Source organism: Polyodon spathula, chromosome 14 (genome assembly GCF_017654505.1).
Source record: "Polyodon spathula isolate WHYD16114869_AA chromosome 14, ASM1765450v1, whole genome shotgun sequence".
In the NCBI taxonomy this organism is placed as follows: Eukaryota; Metazoa; Chordata; class Actinopteri; order Acipenseriformes; family Polyodontidae; genus Polyodon; species Polyodon spathula.
In genome coordinates this window covers 421010-438449 of record NC_054547.1, presented here as the reverse complement: position 1 = coordinate 438449, position 17440 = coordinate 421010, and the positions used below count along the sequence as shown (strand labels likewise).

The window sequence follows — 17440 nt, the reverse complement described above, 5'->3', positions numbered from 1 at the left end:
CTGAGCGAGGGAGCAGTGCTCTGCAGAGTGGTGTGTGCTGAGCGAGGGAGCAGTGCTCTGCAGAGTGGTGTGCGCTGAGCGAGGGAGCAGTGCTCTGCAGAGTGGTGTGTGCTGAGCGAGGGAGCAGTGCTCTGCAGAGTGGTGTGTGCTGAGCGAGGGAGCAGTGCTCTGCAGAGTGGTGTGCGCTGAGCGAGGGAGCAGTGCTCTGCAGTGGTGTGTGCTGAGCGAGGGAGCAGTGCTCTGCAGTGGTGTGTGCTGAGCGAGGGAGCAGTGCTCTGCAGAGTGGTGTGTGCTGAGCGAGGGAGCAGTGCTCTGCAGAGTGGTGTGTGCTGAGCGAGGGAGCAGTGCTCTGCAGAGTGGTGTGTGCTGAGCGAGGGAGCAGTGCTCTGCAGAGTGGTGTGTGCTGAGCGAGGGAGCAGTGCTCTGCAGAGTGGTGTGCGCTGAGCGAGGGAGCAGTGCTCTGCAGAGTGGTGTGTGCTGAGCGAGGGAGCAGTGCTCTGCAGAGTGGTGTGTGCTGAGCGAGGGAGCAGTGCTCTGCAGAGTGGTGTGTGCTGAGCGAGGGAGCAGTGCTCTGCAGTGGTGTGTGCTGAGCGAGGGAGCAGTGCTCTGCAGAGTGGTGTGTGCTGAGCGAGGGAGCAGTGCTCTGCAGAGTGGTGTGTGCTGAGCGAGGGAGCAGTGCTCTGCAGAGTGGTGTGTGCTGAGCGAGGGAGCAGTGCTCTGCAGAGTGGTGTGTGCTGAGCGAGGGAGCAGTGCTCTGCAGAGTGGTGTGTGCTGAGCGAGGGAGCAGTGCTCTGCAGAGTGGTGTGTGCTGAGCGAGGGAGCAGTGCTCTGCAGAGTGGTGTGTGCTGAGCGAGGGAGCAGTGCTCTGCAGAGTGGTGTGTGCTGAGCGAGGGAGCAGTGCTCTGCAGTGGTGTGTGCTGAGCGAGGGAGCAGTGCTCTGCAGAGTGGTGGTGCTGAGCGAGGGAGCAGTGCTCTGCAGCTGAGCGAGGGAGCAGTGCTCTGCAGAGTGGTGTGTGCTGAGCGAGGGAGGAGTGCTCTGCAGAGTGGTGTGTGCTGAGCGAGGGAGCAGTGCTCTGCAGAGTGGTGTGTGCTGAGCGAGGGAGCAGTGCTCTGCAGAGTGGTGTGTGCTGAGCGAGGGAGCAGTGCTCTGCAGTGGTGTGTGCTGAGCGAGGGAGCAGTGCTCTGCAGAGTGGTGTGTGCTGAGCGAGGGAGCAGTGCTCTGCAGTGGTGTGTGCTGAGCGAGGGAGCAGTGGTAAATGATCCTGATGAATATTTTCCTGGCTGGCCGCAGAGGCCCTGGTTTCCTGCGTTTGATCTTTGAGAATGACAGGGTAATTCCACTCAATATCTTACAGACGCCTCACATTCCTGCAACATCATCTCTGCTGGGACACACAGCTTGCAATGATTCCTCCTGCAGTGTGAGTGCGTGTGCGAGCGAGAGCCAGTACTTCGCTCCCCACTACCCCCTCCTGATTGTCAGAGAATATGAAGCTTTCCCTGGAATGCCAGTTCATGTTTAATTTCATTCTGACAAAACCACTCGTTTGGATCCGGCTCTGTTATAATGGAAATACTAATGAAAAGCATTTTATATTGTGGGGTCTGGTCTGGATTTAATTAGGTGTGAAATGGCACTAATGATGCCCCTGTTGGCGTGCTGTCTTACATTCACTCACAAGTGTTGGATGACTAATTACAAACCAGCTCCACATGTTCCAGTCCTGACAAAACCTCTCCTCTCATCCAAGGGGGGGAAACGTTAACTCTGAGCCATTGAACACTGAGATTCAGAGCTCTGATACGAGTTCCCCTGCACAGGGGCACCGCCTTGGCAGAGTGCTTGCAGTCCTCCAGTATACTGCTCCATCTGCACTGCACCTCCCTGCAGGCTGCTGCGTGTTAGCATGCTTGAGAACTGGAGTCCGCACTTTATAATCAATACATCAAGGAGTCAAACCTGTGGCACACCACGTATTCAAAATGAAGGTTCAACTCATACAGTTCATAACAAAGTAAAGTGCATGCAGCAATAAATGAAACTAACGTGTTTGCTTTCTACCCACGGGTGGATGAAAACCAGCTTGTATCTCACACAGCACCCTGCACTAGACTGTTTATAATATGCAGCTAAACAAGAATGATTAAACAGCACAGCTCATTTTAATGTGATGTCATTTCCATCTAATACAAACGATCTGACACACAGAAATTTTAGATGGCTGTATTACATCAGTATCAGGGTCTGGTATTTATTATACTGTATATAGAATATAAATACTGAACCGTGCTTGGCAGTGCAGTGTGTCTGTGCGACTGTGTCTCTATGCTGGCTGTGCAGTGTGTTTGTGTGCTCATGCTGGCAGTGCACTGTGTTTGTGTGCTCATGCTGGCAGTGCAGTGTGTTTGTGTGCCCATGCTGGCAGTGCACTGTGTTTGTGTGCTCATGCTGGCAGTGCAGTGTGCTTGTGTGCCCATGCTGGCAGTGCAGTATGTCTCGGAGCTCATGCTGGCAGTGCAGTGTGTTTATGTGCTCATGCTGGCAGTGCAGTGTGTTTGTGTGCTCATGCTGGCAGTGCAGTGTGTCTCGGGGTTCTTGCTGGCAGTGCAGTGTGTTTGTGTGCCCATGCTGGCAGTGCAGTATGTCTCGGGGTTCATGCTGGCAGTGCAGTGTGTTTATGTGCTCATGCTGGCAGTGCAGTGTGTTTGTGTGCTCATGCTGGCAGTGCAGTGTGTCTCGGTGCTCATGCTGGCAGTGCAGTGTGTTTGTGTGCCCATGCTGGCAGTGCAGTGTGTTTGTGTGCCCATGCTGGCAGTGCAGTGTGTCTCGGTGCTCATGCTGGCAGTGCAGTGTGTCTCGGTGTTCATGCTGGCAGTGCAGTGTGTTTGTGTGCTCATGCTGGCAGTGCAGTGTGTTTGTGTGCCCATCCTGGCAGTACAATGTGTTTGTGCGCCCATGCTCACTGTGCAGTGTGTTTGTGTGCCCATACTGGCTGTGCAGTGTGTTTGTGTGCTCATGGTGGCAGTGCAGTGTGTCTCGGTGCTCATGCTGGCAGTGCAGTGTGTTTGTGTGCTCATGCTGGCAGTGCAGTGTGTCTCGGTGCTCATGCTGGCTGTGCAGTGTGTCTCGGTGCTCATGCTGGCAGTGCAGTGTGTTTTTGTGCTCATGCTGGCAGTGCAGTATGTCTCGGAGCTCATGCTGGCAGTGCAGTGTGTTTATGTGCTCATGCTGGCAGTGCAGTGTGTTTGTGTGCTCATGGTGGCAGTGCAGTGTGTCTCGGTGCTCATGCTGGCAGTGCAGTGTGTTTGTGTGCTCATGCTGGCAGTGCAGTGTGTCTCGGTGCTCATGCTGGCAGTGCAGTGTGCTTGTGTGCCCATGCTGGCAGTACAGTGTGTTTGTGTGCCCATGCTCACTGTGCAGTGTGTTTGTGTGCCCATACTGGCTGTGCAGTGTGTTTGTGTGCTCATGGTGGCAGTGCAGTGTGTCTCGGTGCTCATGCTGGCAGTGCAGTGTGCTTGTGTGCCCATGCTGGCAGTGCAGTATGTCTCGGGGCTCATGCTGGCAGTGCAGTGTGTTTATGTGCTCATGCTGGCAGTGCAGTGTGTTTGTGTGCTCATGCTGGCAGTGCAGTGTGTTTGTGTGCTCATGCTGGCAGTGCAGTGTGTCTCGGTGCTCATGCTGGCAGTGCAGTGTGTTTATGTGCTCATGGTGGCAGTGCAGTGTGTCTCGGGGCTCATGCTGGCAGTGTGCTTGGCGCTCGCTCTCTCACCTCTGCTCTGTGTTGAAGATGGCGATGATGTGCTTACTGGACATGAAGCCCTTCTCCACGTCTCGCACCTTCAGATTGTCCAGGGGCAGCATGTATTTCTTCTCCTTCTCCTGCAAACACAGAGATGCACGGCAGATTCAATAAGGAGCTCCTTGCAGGCAGTCACTGGCACCGTCTGCTCAGAGAATGAGGTCCAGGACTGGGGCTGTGCCAGTGGAAACACAGCTTCCCTTATAAAGGTTTACCACAGTACTTCAGCACTGTATGCTGAGCTTTTACCAGACTTTACCCTGGTTTGCATTGTTTATTAATATGCTTTACCAGACCTCGCCATTCTTTCCAAAGCTTACCTGTGCTTCATCATGCTTTCATTGTGTTTTATTGCACTTTGCTGTGCTTTTACTGTGGGGAATATTTATAACTGGACTTGTAGAGCCAGAATAACCATCCTAACAAGCTCCTTCCTGTCAACAAATAGTACAGAAGCCGGATTGTTGAGGGGAAGGGTTGTTTATCATGTCTTCTCTATGGAGGAGTGCAGTCAATAGTACAGAAGCACCCGGCTCAGAGGAGGAGGGGGATGGAGTGAGTGCAGTCAATAGTACAGAAGCACCCGGCTCTCAGAGGAGGAGGGGGATGGAGTGAGTGCAGTCAATAGTACAGAAGCACCCGGCTCTCAGAGGAGGAGGGGGATGGAGTGAGTGCAGTCAATAGTACAGAAGCACCCGGCTCTCAGAGGAGGAGGGGGATGGAGTGAGTGCAGTCAATAGTACAGAAGCACCCGGCTCTCAGAGGAGGAGGGGGATGGAGTGAGTGCAGTGAATAGTACAGAAGCACCCGGCTCTCAGGGGAGGAGGGGGATGGAGTGAGTGCAGTGAATAGTACAGAAGCACCCGGCTCTCAGGGGAGGAGGGGGATGGAGTGAGTGCAGTCAATAGTACAGAAGCACCCGGCTCTCAGAGGAGGAGGGGGATGGAGTGAGTGCAGTCAACAGTACAGAAGCACCCGGCTCTCAGAGGAGGAGGGGGATGGACTGAGTGCAGTCAATAGTACAGAAGCACCCGGCTCTCAGAGGAGGAGGGGGATGGAGTGAGTGCAGTCGCTTGACTTGGCTTGCCTGTTCTGTTCAGTCACGGCTGCCTGTAGCTGCTAGAGAGATCAGAGACCGCAAGGACTCCTCAACACAGTCTGCTACACACATCAGCACATTCTTAATCTGCTGTCTCAGAAATATCACTTCTGAGTGAAAAAACACGGAAAGAGTTTCCAACAGGGTCTGCTTTTAAAGAAAGGATGTAATATGCTGCTGAGTACTGAAGCAGAAGCATCACAGAATCACTGCTGTGCAAACCTGGAGGATGAACAGCACAGCCTAGAGCGAAGCACGGTGATATCAGGGAGAGAATAACCCATGTCCTGGTATAAGGACAAGACAGCTGCACAGTTACTCTGCAGATGTGCATGTCTGTACCAGGCTCACACTGTGCTTTACCTTGAACTAACATAGTCACCATGCTGTTCAATACCAGATCCCTGCCCATGCTTTCACTGTGCGATACCACTGATATACACGACTTCTACACTGCTGGAAGAGGGGTCAATGGGCTTTGCAGAGAGGATAAAGAACATAGTCTGTACACAGAGGCCAGACTGCAGACAGGCAGCATGTGCAGGGAGCAGAGCCAGCGCCCCTGAATATACTGCAATACACACACAGCCCTGTATATACTGCAATACTCACACAGCCCTGTATATACTGCAATACTCACACAGCCCTGTATATAGTGCAATACACACACAGCCCTGTATATACTGCAATACACACACAGCCCTGTATATACTGCAATACACACACAGCCCTGTATATAGTGCAATACACACACAACTGAGAAACTCACACCACTTGGAATCAGGGAAACTACAGTATGTTTCCAGCAGCATTGTGCAGCTTTTTCACCAGCGCTTATAGTGAACCCTAATATTAATTGACAGTGCTGTAGTAAACTACAGTATTATTGATGGCACCAGAGTAAACTATAGTACACATTGCCAGCACAACCCTTCTACATGTTTCCCGCAGTAAAACACAGCAGAGTGTTACACAGCACACTGAAAGCAAGGTAAAGCATAGGCAGGCTCTGTAAAGCGTATAAAAAAACCATAGCAAACCATGGTCAGCCCAGCCCAGCCCAGCTCAGCCCAGCCCAGCCCAGCCCAGCCCCGCCAGCTCTGTTCTGCTCTGCTCTGGGATTGCCCCCCCAGTCTTCTTTCCCGCCCTCTGGGCCGATCCCATCACTGGGGTCTCCTCAGCCAGCAGGGTCTGGAACGGGGAGCAGGGAGCGCCGAGCGGCATTCCAGAGGAAACAGACTGAGGGCCAGCCAAGCATTCCAGCACCCCCTCCCGCCCCCGCAGCACATCAGGAGCTGTTTTTTTATATTTCAGTTTTCTTTCTCCTTGCACAGGTCTCCCAACACCAGCGCTGCTCATATAAAAGTTTAGCACAGTAAATTTGCAAAGTCATTTTTGCAGTTTGCCCACATGCTTTTCCTAGGACTGAGATTCTGTAGTGCCCTCCTCCTTCACTAGGGGCGAAACTTTTTCAACTTTCAAATCAAGTTTTTAAAAAGTTACAGAAGATGCCGTCACTTCACAATCTCCAAGCTACTGAGAGAGTGAGAGTAAGCACAGAGAGAGCAAAGAGAGTGAGCAGAGAGATGAGAGTGAGCAGAGAGATGAGAGTGAGCAGAGAAAGAGGAGAGACGAGAGTGAGCAGAGGAGACAGAGGGAGGAACAGAAAGTTGAAGGGGCAGAGAGGAGGCAGAGGGGAGAACAGAAAATTGAAGGGGCAGAGAGGAGACAGAGGGGAGAACAGAAAGTTGAAGGGGCAGAGAGGAGACAGAGGGAGGAACAGAAAGTTGAAGGGGCAGAGAGGAAACAGAGGGGAGAACAGAAAGTTGAAGGGGCAGAGAGGAGACAGAGGGAGAACAGAAAGTTGAAAGGGAAGAGAGGAGACAGAGGGAGGAACAGAAAGTTGAAGGGGCAGAGAGGAAACAGAGGAGAGAACAGAAAGTTGAAGGGGCAGAGAGGAGACAGAGGGAGAACAGAAAGTTGAAGGGGCAGAGAGGAGACAGAGGGGAGAACAGAAAGTTGAAGGGGCAGAGAGGAGACAGAGGGGAGAACAGAAAGTTGAAGGGGCAGAGAGGAGACAGAGGGAGGAACAGAAAGTTGAAGGGGCAGAGAGGAGACCAAGGAGAGAACAGAAAGTTCAAGGGGCAGAGAGAAGACAGAGGGGAGAACAAAAAGTTGAAGGGGCAGAGAGAAGACAGAGGGAGAACAGAAAGTTGAAGGGGCAGAGAGGAGACAGAGGGGAGAACAGAAAGTTGAAGGGGCAGAGGAGAGTCCTCAGAAGAGGGGTGAGAAAGCAGAGCTGAGAGGAAGCAGCAGGGCCACATGTGGAAGTCATTACTCATGCAGAGTCTGACAAAGAACATTCCCCCAGACCCCCCCCCCCCCCCCCCCCCCCAATCCCTTCATTCTCAGGAAACAGCTCGAGTTACTGCTGGAGTGTGGGGGCTTGGGGAGGGGGGGGGGAGTCTAGAGTGAGGGGGACACTGCACCCCCCCTCCCTAGCAATCCCGTCCCCTCTATACCCACTCAGAACAGAAAACCCCCTGAAATGATGAAAAGTGTCTTCTAAAACATATACATATACATATATATATACACACTCTCACACACACACACACAAACACACACTTGAAACACTCAAGTGAAGCCGTCTCCTGCTCTGCATCTTTGTTTTCTCTTTCCATACCAGTGGGGCCCACTTCCTGCCCAAGTTTAAAAAAACCAGCTGGATCAGATGAAGTGACTGCCTAACATTACACAGAAACATCTGCTACTGCTTTACAACCACAGCGCAGTCTGAGAGAGAGAGAAAGAGAGAGGGAGTGAGGAGAGAGGAGACAGAGAGGGAGCGAGGGATTGGGGGAGAGTGGAGACAGGGAGAGGGAGTGAGGAGAGAGGAGACAGAGAGGGAGAGAGGAGAACGGGAAAGGGAGCAAGGGAGAGTGGAGACATCGAGAGGGAGCGAGGAGAGAGGAGAGAAGCCAGGGAGTGAGGGAGAGGAGATGGAGAGGGAGCGAGAGAGAGGGGGCAAGAGGAGTCAGGGAGAGGGAGCGAGGGAGAGGCGGAGAGAGGAGACAGGGAGGGGGAGCAAGGGAGGAGAGAGGGAGCGAGAGGGAGGAAAGGAGGGAGTGGAGAGGGGAGAGAGGAAGAGTGGGAGCAAGGGAGAGAGCTAGTGAGAGGAGAGGAGAGAGGGAGAAAGGGAGAGTGGAGAGAGGGTTAGGGCCTGCTCCAACCCATTCCCTTGGGTCGCATCAATCCATATAAGGCCTCTGAGGCCCATCCCTCTCCCTCTCTCTCCATTTTTTTTTATATCCCTTCCCTAAATTCATTGCCAGATCCCCAGTCTGCATGTGCCACGTCAAGGCTGGAGAGCTCTGCACTTCCCTGCCGTGGAAAGAGCAGGAAGGATCTCACTGCGAGCCTTGAGCACTAGGAGAGAGGACCTCACCTGCCTGCCTGCCTGCCTGCTTGCTTTCTTTCTTTCTGTCTCCCTCCCTCTCTCTCTCTCTCTCCCTCCCTCCATCGGGAGACCAGGAGCAGGCGGTATGTTTTCTGGAGGAGCAGGGGGAAGGATGAAGAGAAAGAAAAGAAGGAAGGACAATCCTGCCCCGTCGACCCAGTGTTCAGACTACCTGTTCAGGATCATACTGTTGTACAGTAGTCTGCACATTGGTTAGACTGTGCAAGGGAGCTCAGCGACATACAGACAGACAGACAGACGGACCTCTCCACGCTCTCTGCTGACAGCCTCTACTCAGGTTAGTGACCTCACAGCTGCCACTGGGCTGAAGCATCGCTGAGGGTCAGGCCCACACAGGAGGAGCAGCCGGACCACAGTGACCCCTCAATTGGTCCGAGTCGCCTCGCTGGGGTTTTATGTAAACAGGAAAGGTAGCTGCTGGTGTCCACTGTATAACAGTTTAAGGATGAAACCTGAAATGCTGGTGTGGGGTTTGTGGTTGTGTGTGGGGGGGTGGGGTGTGACAGACTGACAGGCACACAGACATGAGGATTGAGCACTGAACACAGAGTCCGGGTGGACATTTCAAGTCGCTGTGATAAAAGTTCGCTGGTAAAGTTCCAAGCCGACTGCAAGCAGAATCTTTTTGAAAAGTCATACCGATCAGAAGTGATCAATACAGACAGACCCTGAAGTGATCAATACAGACAGACACTGAAGTGATCAATACAGACAGACCCTGAAGTGATCAATACAGACAGACACTGAAGTGATCAATACAGACAGACCCTGAAGTGATCAATACAGACAGACACTGAGGAAGCAACAGGCTCTTTCTGTGATGGGATGCAAGAGACTGACTCAGACGGCAGTGCAGAGAAAGCAGGTCGATTCCTGGGTGTGTCTCCAGGGAGTGGAGCTGGCATTGCTGTTCCAGGCAGTTCTGTGAGGTGGGCACTGTGCTGGTGTTGTTGTTTCAGGCAGTTCTGTGAGGTTGTGGGCACTGTGCTGGCGTTGCTGTTCCAGGCAGTTCTGTGAGGTTGTGGGCACTGTGCTGGCGTTGCTGTTTCAGGCAGTTCTGTGAGGTTGTGCGCACTGTGCTGGCGTTGCTGTTTCAGGCAGTTCTGTGAGGTTGTGGGCACTGTGCTGGCGTTGCTGTTTCAGGCAGTTCTGTGAGGTTGCGGACTCTGTGCTGGTGTTGTTGTTTCAGGCAGTTCTGTGAGGTTGTGGGCACTGTGCTGGCGTTGCTGTTTCAGGCAGTTCTGTGAGGTTGTGTGGGCACTGTGCTGGCGTTGCTGTTTCAGGCAGTTCTGTGAGGTTGTGGGCTGGTGTTGTTGTTTCAGGCAGTGTGCTGGCGTTGCTGTTTCAGGCAGTTCTGTGAGGTTGCGGACTCTGTGCTGGTGTTGTTGTTTCAGGCAGTTCTGTGAGGTTGTGGGCACTGTGCTGGCGTTGCTGTTTCAGGCAGTTCTGTGAGGTTGTGGGCACTGTGCTGGCGTTGCTGTTTCAGGCAGTTCTGTGAGGTTGTGGGCACTGTGCTGGCGTTGCTGTTTCAGGCAGTTCTGTGAGGTTGTGGGCACTGTGCTGGCGTTGCTGTTTCAGGCAGTTCTGTGAGGTTGTGCGCACTGTGCTGGCGTTGCTGTTTCAGGCAGTTCTGTGAGGTTGTGGGCTCTGTGCTGGTGTTGCTGTTTCAGGCAGTTCTGTGAGGTTGTGGGCACTGTGCTGGCGTTGCTGTTTCAGGCAGTTCTGTGAGGTTGCGGGCTCTGTGCTGGTGTTGCTGTTTCAGGCAGTTCTGTGAGGTTGTGGGCACTGTGCTGGCGTTGCTGTTTCAGGCAGTTCTGTGAGGTTGTGGGCACTGTGCTGGCGTTGCTGTTTCAGGCAGTTCTGTGAGGTTGTGCGCACTGTGCTGGCGTTGCTGTTTCAGGCAGTTCTGTGAGGTTGCGGACTCTGTGCTGGTGTTGTTGTTTCAGGCAGTTCTGTGAGGTTGTGGGCACTGTGCTGGCGTTGCTGTTTCAGGCAGTTCTGTGAGGTTGTGGGCACTGTGCTGGCGTTGCTGTTTCAGGCAGTTCTGTGAGGTTGTGGGCACTGTGCTGGCGTTGCTGTTTCAGGCAGTTCTGTGAGGTTGTGGGCACTGTGCTGGCGTTGCTGTTTCAGGCAGTTCTGTGAGGTTGTGGGCACTGTGCTGGCGTTGCTGTTCCAGGCAGTTCTGTGAGGTTGTGGGCACTGTGCTGGCGTTGCTGTTTCAGGCAGTTCTGTGAGGTTGTGGGCACTGTGCTGGCGTTGCTGTTTCAGGCAGTTCTGTGAGGTTGTGGGCACTGTGCTGGCGTTGCTGTTTCAGGCAGTTCTGTGAGGTTGTGGGCACTGTGCTGGCGTTGCTGTTCCAGGCAGTTCTGTGAGGTTGTGGGCACTGTGCTGGCGTTGCTGTTTCAGGCAGTTCTGTGAGGTTGTGGGCACTGTGCTGGCGTTGCTGTTTCAGGCAGTTCTGTGAGGTTGTGGGCACTGTGCTGGCGTTGCTGTTTCAGGCAGTTCTGTGAGGTTGTGGGCACTGTGCTGGCGTTGCTGTTTCAGGCAGTTCTGTGAGGTTGTGGGCACTGTGCTGGCGTTGCTGTTTCAGGCAGTTCTGTGAGGTTGTGGGCACTGTGCTGGCGTTGCTGTTTCAGGCAGTTCTGTGAGGTTGTGGGCACTGTGCTGGCGTTGCTGTTTCAGGCAGTTCTGTGAGGTTGTGGGCACTGTGCTGGCGTTGCTGTTTCAGGCAGTTCTGTGAGGTTGTGGGCACTGTGCTGGCGTTGCTGTTTCAGGCAGTTCTGTGAGGTTGTGGGCACTGTGCTGGCGTTGCTGTTTCAGGCAGTTCTGTGAGGTTGTGCGCACTGTGCTGGTGTTGTTGTTTCAGGCAGTTCTGTGAGGTTGTGCGCACTGTGCTGGCGTTGCTGTTTCAGGCAGTTCTGTGAGGTTGTGGGCACTGTGCTGGCGTTGCTGTTTCAGGCAGTTCTGTGAGGTTGTGGGCACTGTGCTGGCGTTGCTGTTCCAGGCAGTTCTGTGAGGTTGTGGGCACTGTGCTGGCGTTGCTGTTCCAGGCAGTTCTGTGAGGTTGTGGGCACTGTGCTGCTCTCAGATTAGGTGTGGAAAGGCTATGTCGGTTTGATTTGCACAGTTTAGTCTCTAGAGATGCCTTGTGTGGTTGCGTGCCTTTCAGCCAGTCTGAGCTCCGACTCTGACACTCTCCTTCTCTCGAACCCTCTCCCTTTTCACTCTCCTCTCGAACCCTCTCCCTTTTCACTCTTCTCTCGAACCCTCTCCCTTTTCACTCTCCTCCAGAACCCTCTCCCTTTTCACTCTCCTCCAAAACCCTCTCCCTTTTCACTCTCCTCTCGAACCCTCTCCCTTTTCACTCTCCTCTCAGAACCCTCTCCCTTTTCACTCTCCTCCAGAACCCTCTCCCTTTTCACTCTCCTCTCGAACCCTCTCCCTTTTCACTCTCCTCTCGAACCCTCTCCCTTTTCACTCTCCTCCAGAACCCTCTCCCTTTTCACTCTCCTCCAGAACCCTCTCCCTTTTCACTCTCCTCCAAAACCCTCTCCCTTTTCACTCTCCTCCAAAACCCTCTCCCTTTTCACTCTCCTCCAAAACCCTCTCCCTTTTCACTCTCCTCCAGAACCCTCTCCCTTTTCACTCTCCTCCAGAACCCTCTCCCTTTTCACTCTCCTCCAGAACCCTCTCCCTTTTCACTCTCCTCTCTCGAACCCTCTCCCTTTTCACTCTCCTCCTCGAACCCTCTCCCTTTTCACTCTCCTCCAGAACCCTCTCCCTTTTCACTCTCCTTCTCTCGAACCCTCTCCCTTTTCACTCTCCTCCAGAACCCTCTCCCTTTTCACTCTCCTCTCAAACCCTCTCCCTTTTAACTCTCCTCTCAAACCCTCTCCCTTTTAACTCTCCTCTCAAACCCTCTCCCTTTTCACTCCTCTCAAACATCTCTCCCTTTTCACTCTCCTCCAGAACCCTTCTCCTCTCTCCTTTCCCTTTTTTCCCCATTTTCCATCTCCCTCTCTCTCTCTCTTCCTTCTTTTTCCCTCTCCTAGCTCTCTCTTCTCCCTCTCTCCAGCACCGCTGTTTTTTAGTTCACTGGCCCAAGCTTTTCAAACAGCTGGTTTTGGTTTGCATAGCATCCTGGCTGTCCTCGGGGAGCCTTCTGTTTTTCTCAGTGCATATGTGTGTGTGTGTGTGTGTGTGTGTGTAAGTGGGCTGCTTCCACATCTGCAATTGTGTAGAATATTTAAACGTGTGTGTGTGTGTGTGTTTCTCATCAGTGAATTGATATTACATGTGCATCTATAGCCCAACACTAACCCTCGCGAGCGTGTGTGAGTGTTCAAAGAAAAAATCAGACAGCTCTGTGTGTGCGTTAAACTAGCAAATGAAAAAGTCCCTTTGACAGAGGAATGGGTTTGGTTTTGCTTGGTGCAGGTCCAGCTGGGATATGGAGAACTAATCTGAGTGGTTGAACTCCCAGCGGGAGAACAGAGAGCCGACATCTGAGCCGGAGTGGGGGGGGTGGAACATTCCCTGGAAAAACAAAATAGGCAGAGAGAGAGGCAGAGAGGCAGGGAGGGAGGGAGGCAGAGAGGCAGGGAGGGAGGCAGGCAGGCAGAGAGGAAGGCAGACAGGCAGGGAGGGAGGGTGGCAGGCAGAGAGGCAGGGAGGGAGGGTGGCAGGCAGAGAGGCAGGAAGGGAGGCAGGCAGGCAGAGAGGCAGGGAGGGAGGCAGGCAGACAGCCAGGAAGGGAGGCAAAAAGGCAGGCAGGGAGGGTGGCAGGCAGGGAGAGAGGCAAGCAGAGAGGCAGGGAGACATGCAGAGAGGCAGAGAGGCAGGCAAAGAGTCAGGCAGGGAGGGAGGCAAGCAGAGAGACAGGGAGGGATGGAGATAGGCAGAGAGGCAGGGAGGTAGGCTGGCAAATGAACGTTGGGCAGGATTAAAAGAAAAAGAATAAAACACTGTTAGATAACGTACAGATGGATTTGTGGAGCTCCCCTTGACAGTTTGGTTGCCGTGGTGAATCACAGTAGGCATGTTGGAAACCATGGTGTGGCAGAGCAAAGCTCTGCCCTTTTTAAATTGGCAGGGATGGGGTTAATTTCCCCTACCTGCCTGGGTTTATTATGTTCAGGTGGCTGGGGTTGATTAGTTGATTAGGTTAATTAACGATCAATCAGCACCCAGCCACCTGACATAAAAGGAGGCCTCTGCTTCTCATTTGGGAGGAGGGAGCTGAGGAAGCAGGTTGGTGTTTGTGGTTGTTTTGTGATTTTTAAATTTTGATAAATCCAGTGAAGGCATTGCCCAGCCTGGAAACCTTATTTTTATTTTTTTTTCAAAAAAAAAAATTATCCCAAAAATTCCAAAAAATGAAAATAAATAAATAAATACTGCTCTGAGCCTCTAGGTGGTGCTATCCCACTCTGACACATGGTTATTAAAAGCTGAAGCAGCTCTCATTGGAGGAGGTGTGTGATGCGGAGGGCTCTCATTGGAGGAGGTGTGTGATGCGGAGGGGTCTCATTGGAGGACGTGTGTGATGCGGAGGGCTCTCATTGGAAGAGGTGTGTGATGCTGAGGGCTCTCATTGGAGGAGGTGTGTGATGCTGAGGGCTCTCATTGGAGGAGGTGTGTGATGCGGAGGGCTCTCATTGGAGGAGGTGTGTGATGCTGAGGGCTCTCATTGGAGGAGGTGTGTGATGCTGAGGGCTCTCATTGGAGGAGGTGTGTGATGCTGAGGGCTCTCATTGGAGGAGGTGTGTGATGCTGAGGGCTCTCATTGGAGAAGGTGTGTGATGCTGAGGGCTCTCATTGGAGGAGGTGTGTGATGCTGAGGGCTCTCATTGGAGGAGGTGTGTGATGCTGAGGGCTCTCATTGGAGGAGGTGTGTGATGCTGAGGGCTCTCATTGGAGGAGGTGTGTGATGCTGAGGGCTCTCATTGGAGGAGGTGTGTGATGCTGAGGGCTCTCATTGGAGGAGGTGTGTGATGCTGAGGGCTCTCATTGGAGGAGGTGTGTGATGCTGAGGGCTCTCATTGGAGGAGGTGTGTGATGCTGAAGGCTCTCATTGGAGGAGGTGTGTGATGCTGAAGGCTCTCATTGGAGGAGGTGTGTGATGCTGAGGGCTCTCATTGGAGAAGGTGTGTGATGCTGAAGGCTCTCATTGGAGGAGGTGTGTGATGCTGAGGGCTCTCATTGGAGGAGGTGTGTGATGCTGAGGGCTCTCATTGGATGAGGTGTGTGATGCTGAGGGCTCTCATTGGAGAAGGTGTGTGATGCTGAAGGCTCTCACTGGAGGAGGTGTGTGATGCTGAAGGCTCTCACTGGAGGAGGTGTGTGATGCTGAGGGACCTGGTTTTCCTGGGGGCCCGAGTGCAGTGTTTAGTCTGAAGCTCTCTGACTCTAGGGGAACCCCCCTTAATCAGAAAGATAAACATCCTCTGTGTATGTTTAAGGATGTGACCCCGATGCCACGGGGGAGAGAGGCTGCATTGCTGGGGACAGTACTGCTTTCCCGGGACAAAATGAGAACATCCTGTCTGCTTTTCCTTTCCATTTTCATCTTCATCGTTGATGCACAGCACCTGGTGATGGCTCATCTTTGTGAAGGATGCCGTGTAGTTTGCTGTCTCTTGCCTCATTTACCCCAAGCGGTTCGGACTGTACAGCTGCAGTGTGCTTCTCCACTTGCACACTGCTGGGGCTGCACTGCTGAGCTTCTCTGTTGCAGTCTGTCTGCTAGGTGTCTCTCCTCTCCACTCTGTGTCTCCACTTGCACACTGCTGAGGTTGCACTGCTGTGCTTCTCTGTTGCAGTCTGTCTGCTGGGTGTCTCTCCTCTCCACTCTGTGCTCGAACACCTCCTGCCAGGATTCACGCTCTCCACACAACACTGAGCAGGAACAACACACCCTGTCTCTCTCAGACACTAATCTGAACAAACTGCCATCCACTGGAGCTAACAGGCTCACTGGGACAGCCATGCTATCCAGCGCCCAGCACTAACCACTGAGCTACTCAAACCCACTGCCTCCCACACTGCAGCCCAGTGTTTTCTTGCATTACACTGTGTGTATTGTACTGTGTGTATTGCACTGTGTGTATTGCACGGTGTTGTATTGCACGGTGTTGTATTGCACGGTGTGTATTGCACTGTGTGTATTACACTGTGTGTATTGCACGGTGTTGTACTGTACTGTGTGTATTGCACTGTGTTGTATTGCACTCTGTGTATTGCACAGTATTGTATTGTACTGTGTGTATTGCACAGTATTGTATTGTATTGTGTGTATTGCACTATGTGTACTGCACTGTGTATACTGCACTGTGTTGTATTGTACTGTGTGTATTGTACTGTGTGTATTGTACTGTGTGTATTGCACTGTATATACTGCACTGTGTTGTATTGCACTGTGTGTATTGTACTGTGTGTATTGCACTGTGTGTATTGCACAGGATTGTATTGTACTGTGTGTATTGCACAGTATTGTATTGTACTGTGTGTATTGCACTGTGTGTATTGTATTGTGTGTATTGTACTGTGTGTATTGCACTGTGTGTATTGCACAGTATTGTATTGTGTGTATTGCACTGTGTGTATTGCACAGTATTGTATTGTACTGTGTGTATTGTACTGTGTGTATTGCACAGTATTGTATTGTACTGTGTGTATTGTACTGTGTGTATTGCACAGTATTGTATTGTGTGTATTGGACTGTGTGTATTTCACAGTATTGTATTGTATTGGACTGTGTGTATTGCACTGTGTGTATTGCACAGTATTGTATTGTGTGTATTATACTGTGTGTATTGCACAGCATTGTATTGTACTGTGTGTATTGCACTGTGTGTATTGCACAGTATTGTATTGTATTGTGTGTATTGCACTGTGTGTATTGCACAGTATTGTATTGTATTGTGTGTATTGTATTGTGTGTATTGCACTGTGTGTATTGCGCTGTGTGTATTGCACAGTATTGTATTGTACTGTGTGTATTGCACTGTGTGTATTGCACAGTATTGTATTGTATTGTGTGTATTGTACTGTGTGTATTGCACTGTGTGTATTGCACAGTATTGTATTGTATTGTGTGTATTGTACTGTGTGTATTGCACTGTAACTTGCACAGCATAGGGTTACCGCCTGCCAACTGTGATGTCATGGAGGATCCAGCCCTGCCATTGGCTGAACGGAGTTGTCATGTGTCTGCCTGTCTACACTTGCTGTGCAGAACATCCTCCCACCTGTACAGCAGGCACAGACAGGCAGTCACACGACAACCCAGCCTGACCAAGCCACAGCCAGGCAGAGGCACAGGCATCGGGATCGACAGGGCTCCACTCACCCCACTGACAAAACAGCCATCACAGGGCTGCTTCACAATCCAGCATGACTTCCATGCACTGAGACAAAACAGCCATCACAGAGCTGCTTCACAATCCAGCATGAATTCCAGGCACTGAGACAAAACAGCCATCACAGAGCTGCTTCACAATCCAGCATGAATTCCAGGCACTGAGACAAAACAGCCATCACAGAGCTGCTTCACAATCCAGCATGAATTCCAGGCACTGAGACAAAACAGCCATCACAGAGCTGCTTCACAATCCAGCATGAATTCCAGGCACTGAGACAAAACAGCCATCACAGAGCTGCTTCACAATCCAGCATGAATTCCAGGCACTGAGACAAAACAGCCATCACAGAGCTGCTTCACAATCCAGCATGACTTCCAGGCACTGAGACAAAACAGCCATCACAGAGCTGCTTCACAATCCAGCATGACTACCAGGCACTGAGACAAAACAGCCATCACAGAGCTGCTTCGCAATCCAGCATGACTTCCAGGCACTGTCTGAGAGTCAGTGTGTGTCTCAGTGCAAGTCTACATGTGTGCGTGTGTGTATACGTGTGTGTGTGTGTATGTTTGTGTGTATGTGTGTGGGTGTATGTGCGTGCACGCGTGTCTTCTTGCACACACTTACACATACACAGGCAGTTGCGTGGAGCCTGAGGGTTTGCTCTGTGAAGGGAAGGCACTCCAGAGGAACACTG

At 52.1% G+C, this 17440-nt stretch overlaps 1 protein-coding gene across 1 annotated transcript in view; it reads right to left on the bottom strand.

Annotated features, from left to right (window-relative positions):
- dnm3a (dynamin 3a) overlaps positions 1 to 17440 on the bottom strand; it is a 53054-nt gene that overhangs the window by 13111 nt on the left and 22503 nt on the right. Inside the window, 1 exon segment of the mRNA XM_041270846.1 lies at positions 3771 to 3880. Coding sequence (XP_041126780.1) covers positions 3771 to 3880 — 110 coding nt within the window.